A 13,000-nucleotide genomic window follows, 5' to 3' on the forward strand; every position below is an offset into this window, starting at 1 on the left:
AATTTATGTCAGGGATTCCAAGCCATGTGGCTGCCAAATCTCCTTCCCACACCCCAAATGCCAGGGCTATATGGAGGCAGAATAGATGCAAAAGACTTTGATCAGAATTGGAATTAAAGGTATCATCATTTTTTTTCTTTAACTGCTCCTTCTATTCAGAGGAAGCATGGTGTAGTGGTTAAGAGTGGTAGATTTGTAATCTGGGGAACCGGGTTCGCTTCCCCACTCCTCCACATGCAGCTGTTGGGTGACCTTGGGCTAGTCACACTTCTCTGAAGTCTCTCAGCCTCACTCACTTCACAGTGTTTGTTGTGGGTGAGGAAGGGAAAGGAGATTGTTAGCCACTTTGGGACTCCTTAAGGGAAGTGAAAGGTGGGATATCAAGTCCAAACTCCTCCTCCTCCTCCTCCTCCTCCTCCTCCTCCTCCTCCTCTTCTCTGTTCTACATTCTACTGTTCCTCATTTTCAGTTGAACTAGAATGTCTAACACTGACATAATATATGCAGTTTGCCATAACATACAGTCCATTTGGCCAAATAGCTCCCCCCACTAATTTCTCAAGGTTACATTCAGACATAAAATGTTTTGATGCATTTTGATGTTATTAAAAGTATGTTTCCATCAATATTTTTTGTTTGTTTGGTCTTACATTGATATGAAAATGCGCTCTTTGAAAGTGGTTTAAAACAAATGTTAATAAATTTCATAAATCTATCCTTCACAAACTTTCCCAGATTGAGAAATAAATATGAAATCAAATATATATAAAAATTAGGGCTGCCTTAAGACCAGATTTTCCCAGACGTTATTGGGATTTCAAAGGTGGAATTGATATCTGGGGAGGAGTTTCTGAAAGGAGACACTTTGTCAAGTCAATGATACAAACTTGTTTTATTGGCGTTTTTGTAAGGGGGGGGGATGCTCAACAATTTTATTATGTTGATTAGAGACAGCTGATGTTTTAGTAGCATCCAATGTAGAAGAAAAATCAACACTAAATTAATATAAAATGAAGAGGCAGTTTATAATTAGCATAACCCTGGTTCAATAAACTATAGAAACAAATATTTGATTCTTCAGTTAGTTCTTCGTATTAGCTGTTCCCTTTTGTTCAGTTCAGGCTTCAACAAAATAATGTAGCATTTGGGTGAAAAGATGCAGACCAACAATCCAGCACTGGAGGCTAAGATAGAAAAGATCTCCACAGCTACCATGTATTTCCCCTTAGTGCTCAAGTAGGTTGGAACAAAGGATAACCACACACTGCAAAACACTAACATGCTAAAAGTGATAAACTTGGCTTCATTGAACGTGTCGGGTAACTTCCTGGCAAGGAAGGCCAAAGTGAAGCTGGCAATGGCCAGGAAGCCAATATAGCCAAGGACACAATAAAACATAATCACAGTCCCCTCATTACATCCAAGTATTATTTCTTCAGCCATTGAGTGTACATCAGCCTCTGGCAACGGGGGAGAGATTACCAGCCACACAATGCAAATGCTTCCTTGTATAAGGGAGCAAGAAAGTACAATGGAATTGGCCAGCCTCTTTCCCACCCATTTCCTCATTCTGGATCCTGGCTTGGTGGCCATGAAAGCCAGAACCACAGTGAGGGTTTTTGCCAGCACACAAGAAACAGCCACTGAGAAGACGATGCCAAAAGCAGTTTGTCGGAGGAGACAGGTCACCATCTGAGGCTGTCCAATGAATAGCAGTGCAGAAAGGAAGCAGAGCAGGAGGGAGAGGAGGAGCGTGTAGGTGAGCTGCCGGTTGTTGGCTTTGACAATGGGAGTGTTGTGGTTCTTCATAAATGTGAAGAGGACTAGAATGGTGACCAAAGAACTGGAAAGAGCAGAAAAGGCTAAACTGAGCCCCACAGGCTCTTCGTAAGACAAGAAGCTTATTTCCTTGGGAATACAGAAATTATGGTTTTTATTTGGGTAAGTTTGGTCTGAACATGTAGCACAGTCAATCGTATCTGAAAAGGAAAATATTTGGCATAATCTCACAAACATGCCGTTAATCTCAAGAGCAGCCAATTTTACAATTTAAATTGGAGAAGAATAAGTTATTCATCCTGTAAAATGTAGTGTGACTACAGTAATTAAGGCTGAGTCTTTCTAAAGTGGAAAGTTTCAAATTCTTCCCAACTTTAAGGCCTTAAGCAGCCATTTTGTTTAACTTGAAAACCAAGCAAACAGAAATGATACCACAGAGCCCTGCTATGCATGTTTGCTTATTGCACTAGTAATCTGTATTTCAATGCTTATACCAAGGCTGTTATACACATGCAATTCAAATTAGCTGACAAAAGCAATTGAAATACAACATATGGCTGGAAGGAAGTATATCTTGTTATAAAGGCAAAGGACCCCTGACAGTTAAGTCCATTCGCGAACGACTCTGGGGTTGCGGTGCACATCTCGCTTTAGTGGCCGAGGGAGCCGTCATTTGTCCACAGGCAGTTTTTCCGGGTCATGTGGCCAGCATGACTAAGCTGCTTCTGGTGAAACCAGAGCAGTGCACGGAAATGCCATTTACCCAGTGGTGGAGCTTCATGCTTCAGCACCGGGGGGCAGAGAGTAGGCGGCGGTGGGGTTGGCACGCGTCCTGGGGGCGTGGTACCCAGCATGGGCAGGAGGGCAGCTGTGATGGCACCCCGTCGGGATCGTGCTGCCAGGGGCGGTGTGCTCCCCCCGCACTCCTCTTCCTCTGCCAGTGCATTTACCTTCCCGCCAGAGCGGTACCTATTTATCTACTTGTACTTTGATGTGCTTTCGAACTGATAGGTTGGCAGGAGCTGAGACCAAGCAACGGGAGCTCATCCTGTCGTGTGGATTCGAACCGCCAACCTTCCGATCAGCAAGCCCTAGGCTCAGTGATTTATATTACAGCACCACCAGTGTCCCTTATACCTGCATCCCTTAAATAATCCCTGCAATTTCATCACATTAAGTTACAACACAAATACAGTGGTACCTCTGGTTGCGGACATTCTGGAGCTCCGGTCAGATACAGAGGTTTCTGCAAATGGAGGGACTGCTTCTACGCGTACACACTCAGCAAAACCCCAGAAATATACTTCCTGGTTTGCCGCTTACATATCCCGAAGTTTATGTAAGCGGAAGGATACGTAAGCAGAGGTATGGCTGTACAATTTTACAGGTTAACAAAATTGCAAATGCATTTAGTACTGAATGCTAATGACATGGAAGTGGTAAAGAAACCTCCCTCTAAATTCTAGCATCTACTGTTACATCTTTTAAAAGGCCACATAAAAAAATTGAAATTATTAGCTAACAATGTTTGGAAAATGGAATAAAGTGTTATCTGAATGCAGTCCTAGTGTATACGCACATCCTTATGCATTTTTAGCCTTGTTTCTCTGAATTTCATGCAATCTTCCTCTTTCTATATGCATTACTGCTTACCCTTCTGGTCTGAAATTTTCCCTTCTGGACAGGGGATGCAGTCGTAGCAACAAAACGGCTTCCCTTCCTTCATTTTCTTGCTTGAACCAGGAATGCACTTCTTACTGCATACAGAAATAGGCCTTGCCTAATCCATGAATGAAAAAAGAGAATATAGAGCTTGGAATCCTCGAGAACTTGTGGGGGGTCAACCTTAAATTGTTACCTTAATTTTAACTGAACTTTTGGTCACAATATAAAAGTGTTGATGCAGGTGCACCTTGTCTAGAATGCACACATTTTTAATCAAGGAACGGAAATAAGGGTGATTTGGGAGGCCAGCAAAGCGGTAATGAGAGGGTTTCTGATACAACAAAACACAATTAGTAAACCAAAGTCACATGAAATTTTGAGAGAAATCAAGTTTTACCAGAGACAATATATGGAACTGATGAATCAGGAGATAGAATGGAAAATAAAACAAATGAGACAAAAGACATTTGAATCGGCAGACAAATGTGGGAAACTTCTGGCATGGCAATTGAAGAAGAGACAAAAACAGAACATGGTTACAAACCTAGAAGTTGAGGGAAAGAACATCTATAAACCAAATGAGATTAGAAACTGCTTTCAGAGTTATTTCAGGAGACTTTATGCACAAGGGCCGGTGAATGAAAAAGAGATAGAAGAATTCCTTAAAAAATATGGATTACAAAAAATTTCTGAACAAAGTAAAGTGATTTTGAACCAGAAGATAACTGATCAAGAAATTGAGGGAGCCATTCAAAATATGCAATTGGGAAAATCTCCAGGACCAGATGGATTGACCTCCAGATATTACAAAGCTTTGAAAGAATGGATTATACAACCGTTGAAGGAGGTCTGTAACGAAATTTTAGAGGGGAAGAAGGCACCCGAATCGTGGAAAGAAGCGTACATTACACTTATACCAAAATCAGAGACTGAGAAGAATCAGATTAAGAACTACCGCCCTATATCATTACTCAATGTGGATTACAAAATTTTTGCAGACATTTTGGCAAAAAGATTGAAAAGAGTTTTGGTGGGAGAGATTCATAAAGACCAGGCGGGCTTTCTTCCAGGAAGACATCTATCTGACAATGTGAGAAACATAATAGATATTATGGAATTATTAGAAGCTAATATTAACACTAAGGCAGTATTAATATTTGTGGATGCGGAGAAAGCCTTTGACAATATTTCTTGGAGCTTTATGAAAAAGAATCTTCAAGGGATGGGGGTAGGCCAAGGCTTTGAGAATGGTATAGGTGCAATTTATTCTGAACAAACAGCAAAATTGATTGTAAATAATGTGGTTACTGAAGAATTTGCTATTGAAAAAGGGACACGACAGGGGTGCCCAATGTCCCCATTACTTTTTTTATCTGTCTTGGAGGTTTTATTAAACATGATCAGAGGGGACCAGCTGGTTAAAGGGATTCAGGTCGGAGCTAAACAATACAAACTGAGAGCGTTCGCAGATGATCTAGTATTAACTTTACAAGAGCCAGACACTAGTACGAGAAGAGTTTTAGAGCTAATACAAGTATTTGGTCAAGTAGCAGGTTTTAAGTTGAACAAACAGAAAACGAAAGTACTGGATAAAAATCTAACAGTTGCTGAAAGAGAGAAGTTTCAGAGTGAAACTGGATTAATGGTAGCAAAGAAAGTGAAATACCTGGGGATTAATTTGACATCTAAGAATGTGAACTTATTTAAAGACAATTATGAGAAATGTTGGGCAGAAGTTAAGAAAGATTTAGAAATATGGTCAAATTTGAGACTCTCCTTGTTAGGCCGAATTGCTGTTATTAAGATGAATGTTTTGCCGAGAATGTTGTTTTTGTTTCAAACATTGCAGATTGTGGACAAAATGGATTGTTTCAAGAGGTGGCAGAAAGACATATCTAGATTTGTCTGGCAGGGCAAAAAACCCAGAATAAAATTTAAGATATTAACTGATGCAAAAGAAAGAGGGGGGTTTGCCCTGCCGGACTTAAAATTGTATTATGAATCAGTGGCTTTTTGCTGGCTGAAAAACTGGCTGCTTCTTGAAAACACAGACATTTTGGATCTGGAAGGGTTCAATAACAGGTTTGGCTGGCATGCATATATATGGTATGACAAGGTTAAAATTCACCAAGGTTTCAAAAACCATATTGTCAGGAAAGCACTATATAATGTTTGGATTCGGTATAAAGATTTGTTAGAAAACAAAACCCCTAGGTGGTTGTCACCAATGGAAGCTAAGGATGTGAAAAAACTTAATATGGAATCTAAATGGCCAAAATATTGGGAAATTATAGAACATGAGGAGGGAAAAGTGAAATTGCAGAGCTATGAGAAACTGAAGTCAAAAGTAAGAGACTGGCTTCATTATTACCAGATAAATGAAGTTTTCAAACAGGACAGGAAAATTGGTTTCCAGGTGGAGAGATCAAAACTAGAAACAGAACTGTTGGAACCCAATACTAAGAATTTGTCAAGAATGTATAACTTGCTGTTGAAATGGAATACACAGGATGAGATGGTTAAATCAGCTATGATTAAATGGGCACAAGACATTGGTCATGACATCATGTTTGCTGACTGGGAACAGTTATGGACTACCGGTATAAAGTTCACGGCATGTAATGCCTTAAGAGAGAACATTATGAAAATGATTTATAGGTGGTACATGACCCCAGTCAAGCTTGCAAAAATTTATCATACACCCAATAATAAATGCTGGAAATGTAAGGAAACTGAAGGTACTTTCTATCACCTTTGGTGGACGTGCCCAAGGATCAAGGCCTTCTGGGAAATGATCTATAATGAAATTAAGAAGGTACTTAAGTGTACCTTTCATAAGAAACCAGAGGCCTTTCTCCTGGGCATGGTAGGCCAATTGGTGTTAAGAATTGGTGAATTCTTTATAACATCCAAGCACATCATTGTCCAGTGAAACTGTGTTACAATCAGGACTCAAAATACCGACAATTTGATTGTACCTGATTAAACCACTTGTGCCATGTTATAGCATCCTCATGGATGGTGAACATTTCCCCCGAAGATGTCTGGGGATCCATTCTCCCAACTTTAACTTTGTGAAAGGATTGGTTTTGCGAAGCAATCCAATTAATAATATCAAGCCCAGCTTCCAACTCCCCCTTCTGGTTGAAGGAAACTTTGTCTCCCGCACTATTATTAAATGACACACCCCTGAAGAAATGGTGGAACTAGATTTTGAAAAGAGAGAAAAGAGAGGTTTATGTCAGTCTTACAAATAAAGACAATGTTAACTGCATCTCACAAGGACCAGAACCATTACAGAGATTGTTTAGTGCACTATTTTAACACCAATTAATGGCGCACGGTCTCAAGGGAAATCTGGCCACATTACCTGCCATAGTTGATAAACCTGAGATGTCAGCTTCATATTGTCTTCCAGTAATCTTGAATTGATTCTGGCTGAGAACATGGCATGGACAGCATGTGCCATGGCATAAACAGCATTGTATATACAGTAGCTATGGCCCGTCATGCTCATTTCAAAAAAAGGTGTAGGAAGCATTTCCAGGTTCTCCTCTCCAGTGCAAATCTCCTGATCCACACCATCTGTGACTGTACTAGGGAAGACACAAGCAAAGGCCTGTTGCCAGAAGTCCTTGATGAAATAATCTCCATCTGTGGTGGAGGGACTTATGTGTTCAAGAAATTTGTGAAATTCTGGTAGAGCATTAGAGTGAATTGTGAAAGACAGAGCCCCATGGATTATTTGTGCATCCCAAGTCCTTTGATAAACTGCAGAAGTCAGCTCCATCTGGGCTGTCATTATCCACACTTTACCTCTTGCAACCTCTCCTATCTCTTCTTCTTCTGATAAATATGGAAACCATCTAAGAAATATCATTGAGTAAGATTCTCCATAGAGGACCATCACATTGGCTTTGCTACCCATTATTTTATCACGTATTTTCGCACCCTCTTGTAACAAGTCTTTTAGTTCAGTGATGAAAGATACTTTGGGGACTCTTTCTATGAAGGCAAAACAGATACCACTAGAGGAAAACATTGGAACCACTGTTTGCACAAATTGTTCTCCATTCTCAAGTTCCATCGTAAGGAGCCCAATCCATATCCACTTGAAATGCAGAAGTAAGGAGAGAATCCCCTCATACTGAAGGGCTTCTTGGGGGACCATTTGGTAGAAGGAGAGGCCTGGAGTTTTATCATGCATGATGGGCGCAGGACCATATGTAAGCTAAACGAAAGAGGGTGCAGAAAAGGAACAGAATGAATAGGAATGCTTTAATGGATATATCCAGTGAGTTTTTCTGCAACATTTAAAAATGTAGAGCAGCACAATAAACAAAACTGCAAAACTATGAGAACTACCTTATCCCACATGTCCCTATGTGACCGCTATAATATATGTTCTGCGTTTGTAAGATGATTGGTTAGTTTGGCAGTGCCTTCACTTTGAAACTCCCTGCCTGTTTTCGATCAAGCAGTCGGCTTCACTGTGGTCTTTTTAATTGCTGCTAAAAACATTTTTGTTTAAATTAGCCCTCTCAGTTGCTTAGAAAGCTGAGGTAAATTTATATTGTTGCAGTATTCTAATCTTTATATGTTTTAAGGTTTCGTTGTGATTTTTTTCCTTTTTTCTTCTTCTCTTAACTGCTTTTGAGGTTTCATTTGCATTCAAGTGGTTTTAAGTAATAATAAGTAAACAAATTGTCATGGCTTATGGAGTTGGGTCCATATGCTTCAATTAATGATTGTAAAGTATTTATTAAGACTTGTGTTCTATTTCAGTTATGAATGGACACTCTCAAATGGAATAGAGAGAGCTGGAGCTTGAGCACTGTATATATGATTATTGATAAAGGAGATGAATGACCTTTGCTTCCCTGGTGTCATTTGTACATTCTTGCCCAAAAGATTTGTGGCTGATTTCATATATTTCTCAATAATTGTCTTCTATGAAGATTAACAAAGTGCAACTCTGTTAAATCACATTGTTCTCTGCTCTGAGTTAATGCATCTAACCTCCTTTTGGTGAGTGCCCAGCTACATTCAAGCTGATCCTCAATTTTCTATAAGCTCAGATGATGAAAAAACTAGAGGAATGAAAAAGTATGTTGTTTTGTTTTTCTTAATTGTATTAATAAATTCAGGATTTTTTATTTAAGGTTATGCTTTATTCACAATACCAGTTTACATATTTTAGCATCTAAACCATAAAGTGAAACATGGTTGACAATACGAACATTAAGAGAAAACCTCCTTTAACCCATAGTGCGCAGCACAGAGACTGTTATACCTGCGGAATTTTGTAGATATCCAAGACTGTTGCTGCATAAAGAGAGGTTAGGGGATCAAGTCCCCCAATGACACCTATCAAATCATTCTGAGTGTCACATTTGTAGTTGGGGACGAATCTGTCTGGGCTGGACGTAAGGAGCAGTGTGGCATGATAAGTCCCCCTTGCAATGAAATAGCTGTCAAATATGTGGAAGCCCAAGGTTGTATTGGATAAGATCTGAGGGTTGCCATTGATCTCCTTTACTGCAAATGCCAAGGCCAGGATGTGCTGGTAATTCTTAGGCACCATGCTAGAATAAGAATTGTGATCTGCATCAGAAAGATATCTTACATTGTGTAAAATTAGAATTACAGCATTTTAACCAATATAATAGTAATAATAATAATGATGATGATGAAGAAGAAGAAGAAGAAGAAACCAGCAATCCTGCTTTTTTTATTGGCCAAAATCTGAAAATTTGTATCTTGCTTTTCTAAAGTAGAAACACCATCCCTGTATTGGCCAAAAGAAAATTCAACATAATGCTTGACATCTTTCCCAGAAGTGAGAATGGATTCAGGTCTCATACTCAATTTTGGCCAAAGGACTGCTCATCAAAAATATTTGACTTGAAAAAATAAAATGTATAATGTAAATGGCATATTTAACTTTAAACCTGTGATTCTAACATTCACTTAATGTATAACAATAGGTTGTATTCATGACAGTAATCTTATGTAGGGCATGCATTTTTAAAGGCAATACTCTTTTCCCATTAGAGATGCTTAAAGGAAAATAACAAGGTTTTTTTTTTGGTAGCCAACCATTCTGAGCCATTAATCAGCATTTCACCTAATAATAGAAGTATTAGTGGTCAATAACCAAAACAATAAATTATCTAGTGCAGGGGGAGAGGATGGAGAGGATGTGAATATGAGATCAATAAGTACCATTATCAGTAATATATGAAGGTAAAAAAGAAGAAGAAGATTTAGGAATTAGGATTTAATTTCATTTACAGAATAAGATAGACAATGGTTTTTAAAATTAATAGATATGCAGTTAGAATATTCAGGCTTATACGTCAATTAAATCAATTAATCATTATTATAGTCCTCCTATTTTATTGTTATGGGGAACAGGAAGTTTTAACCCATTCAGTATACCACTAATTTCATTGTTATTATTTTTCTATGATCACAATAATTAAACTTAGCATTTTGCATATTGCCCTTGCAACAAAACAAAACACAACATCAAATTTGCCAAAGGAAAGGCGAAACTATTTGATTTTTTCCCCTAATGTGAAGTCCATTCATTTAATACATTTGGTGATCTATGCAACATCCTCATCTGTTTTCCTAAGATTGTGGAACACTGGCAGATGAGGTCTCTGTTCTCATTCATTCAGACAATGGATTCATCTGATTTATGTATCCTCGAAATTTTCTCAACTGCTTCTCCTTCTACAGCTGGGCATTTGGGAAATTACCTGTTTTAATGTTTCTATTCTTTTTTTGAAAATAACAGAAGATACAGAAGAAAAAATCAGTAAGGCACAGCTCCCAGATTTGAGTTCTGGGGCTGACTAAACAAAGGGACAAAGGAAGAAGTCCTTACACCAGCTCTTCGGGCAATACCTGTGGGGGATCTTCAGCGAAGGCTAAGGCATTAGAGATGATGTAGCTGTGAGAAGCTATGCCACCAAGGATGAGGTCTCCTGACTTGTGATACTTGTGAAGTGGAGGGTGTGGATCATGGACATGACATTTCACAATGTGAGCCTTGCATGTTGTGTGAGGTGGCAGTACAAGAAGCATCACCAGAAATATCAGCATCCTGAGTACAAGGAAAAATCCCCACTCAAGAGCTATCACACTATGTCCACTGTCAACTCCCTTTTTAGAGTATCTATAGTTTCAAAGGCAAATATAAATGCTCATTCAGTCTTTAAAGAAGTCTGAACCCTGAATAATATATATTGTTAATCTCTAGGAGTAGCTCTAAACTCTAATTGGTATATTTACTAAATAACATGTTTCAAATTCTTTCCTATTCAGATTCCACAGGGAGTTTGATAGGCAACAGAATTAATTATTGCCATTTTTCCAATGACAGGGTTTCACTATGGAATAGCAGAAGGGAGCTAGTTTGTCACATTTGAACAAATTTCCCCCTAATTATTCTTGTATCAGAATAAGAGCAAGTCATCAGATGTACAATACCATGGTCTAGAAATGGAAAACACATGGACATGTATTAGGGGGACCACACTGAAGTTTCATACAGAACTTTATTAGCTCATTCTGGAAAATATCAAACACCCTCTCATAGATTAGAAATGTGGGCAAACCATTGGTAGGAGGAATTATCAGTCGGTGTTTGTGTGTGCAGGGTGGTTTTGCTTACTTTTAACAAAGACATGCCTCTTCTCTAATCAGCAACTCAGTTGCCTTTAGAAACCCAACTGCTGAGTCCTTTGAAACTCTATACTCAAATGTTCCTGGGAAAGACAGTATGTAACTAGTGCTGTTTACATGTTACATAAAACAAGAAGCTTATATTCCTGGGAAATACAGAAATAGTGTTTTGTATTTGGATAAGTTTAGTTTGAACATGCAGGAACTTCAATCAGCAAGTGGAAAATATCTGACTTGATCTCACAAACATGACCTTAATCTCAATAGCAAGCCCTTTCTTCTCATAGAAATATTTGTTGCAGTATCGTGATTGTGGAGATTTCTAGGGTTGCACACCAGAGTCAGCAGAAGACTGAACACAATCAGACCTGTTCAGTGGAATCTGAGCTTCACAAGAGTCCTGTGAAAATAGCTCCTTATCTCCCTTGGGTGGGTCACCCAGAGTGATCTGCGAATGGACTCTGCATTCGGTGGGAAATTTACAGGGGTTTGCTTCAACAGTATGTCCCTTACAGGGAACACAGTAGTGAAAGAGGATTGAATCAAGCAGGATTGAATCCACCACTCATTGCTGGAATGAGAATTGTTAAACTGTACCCTGCAGGATTCAATGCTCCTGCTTTGGCTTGTAGAGGGGAAGGAAACACAAGTTCTCTTTCCACCTCATGACTGTTACAGTAGGGTTTTAACAACATTTATGACTGATTATATTACTATCCTGCATGTTTTCCCAAAGGAGCCCCAGTTAAACATTAGCCCTGCATTCTCACAGTTGTTGGTAATTAAGCAGGCCGCTGTGGTGACCTTGTGCTGTTAGTATCCACAGATGATAGTGACTGATGGTCCAAGCTTGCATTCAGTGGAAATTCTTTAATCTGGAAAGCAAGTTCATTTAATTTTTCCTCCTCGAAAATATATGTAATGGGTGCCAACCCAAAGACCCCTGCACTTATTTGCCAGGTTTCATTCTTGGCATTCATTCTTATTTGCCAGGTTTCATTCTTTATTTTTATTTGATATTATTGGTATTATTTTCAGAATCATAGCATATTTATTCTAGAGATAAAGTGAAGCCATACGCAACAAACCCAGCAAAGCATTCCCTGGAAATTCCCGAAAGTACATTATAAAAGCCTGTATTTTCATACATATTGTTATCACTTCCATCATACAAAAGTTGCTTTTTTGCTTGACTGCTATGGTGCTAAATCAGTTTTGCTGCTGGGTAACCATAACTCATTTCAGGCTATCATTGTGCCTAAACATGGGATTATTAAAACTGAATAGAGTTATGGGCACATATAGGTCAGCTTTGATCCCAATTTATATGTGCTTGGTATATCCTCCCATATTTTTTCACATTTAGCACAGAGGTCTGTAGGTGGCTTGTGATAAATTGTATGGGTTCTTTACTGGACAAACCATTTTCTGTATAAGGATTCACACCCTCAAGAAGTATCAATATCTTTTTATGAGGCAGTATTATCCTTTACCTCACCCGATTCTGTCCAGCTGTATGAATGATATTTTAACCCTATTTTCAGGGCTCTCACAGCAGCAGCCCAACATACTTGTGGGCTACAATATGAACCATGAGTGAAGTTCTGAATTTACTCTCCTCAAATCCAAAGTTCTTATAGAACTTTGAAGCTTAGGAGGAAGCCAGTGAGAAATTCAGCTGAATTACCTTTCAGAAACAAGGAAACCAAATGTTAATATATAAAAACCTTTACTAAGAAGACCAGGAAATGGTAGGGAAACAGAAGGAAAACAATTATACACAACACAGGATTGTAAATGAAACAAATAAATTCACTCTTATTGAGCTAGATGTTACTGAACTGAGCAGATTTGGGTTTCA

General features: G+C 38.8%; 1 protein-coding gene across 1 annotated transcript; it reads right to left on the minus strand.

Annotated features, from left to right (window-relative positions):
* Positions 1–1,077: 1,077 nt before the first annotated feature.
* On the minus strand, positions 1,078–7,651 carry LOC310748614 (vomeronasal type-2 receptor 26-like; the record flags this gene model as incomplete). Its single annotated transcript, XM_083584466.1, has 4 exons — positions 1,078–1,979; positions 3,433–3,559; positions 6,423–6,650; positions 6,815–7,651. 4 exons carry the CDS (start codon positions 7,649–7,651, stop codon positions 1,078–1,080), a joined length of 2,094 nt encoding a protein of 697 aa, XP_083440592.1.
* Between the last annotated feature and the right edge of the window lie 5,349 nt (positions 7,652–13,000).

This window comes from Podarcis filfolensis (assembly GCF_964270895.1).
Source record: "Podarcis filfolensis genome assembly, chromosome: 13".
Taxonomy (NCBI): Eukaryota; Metazoa; Chordata; class Lepidosauria; order Squamata; family Lacertidae; genus Podarcis; species Podarcis filfolensis.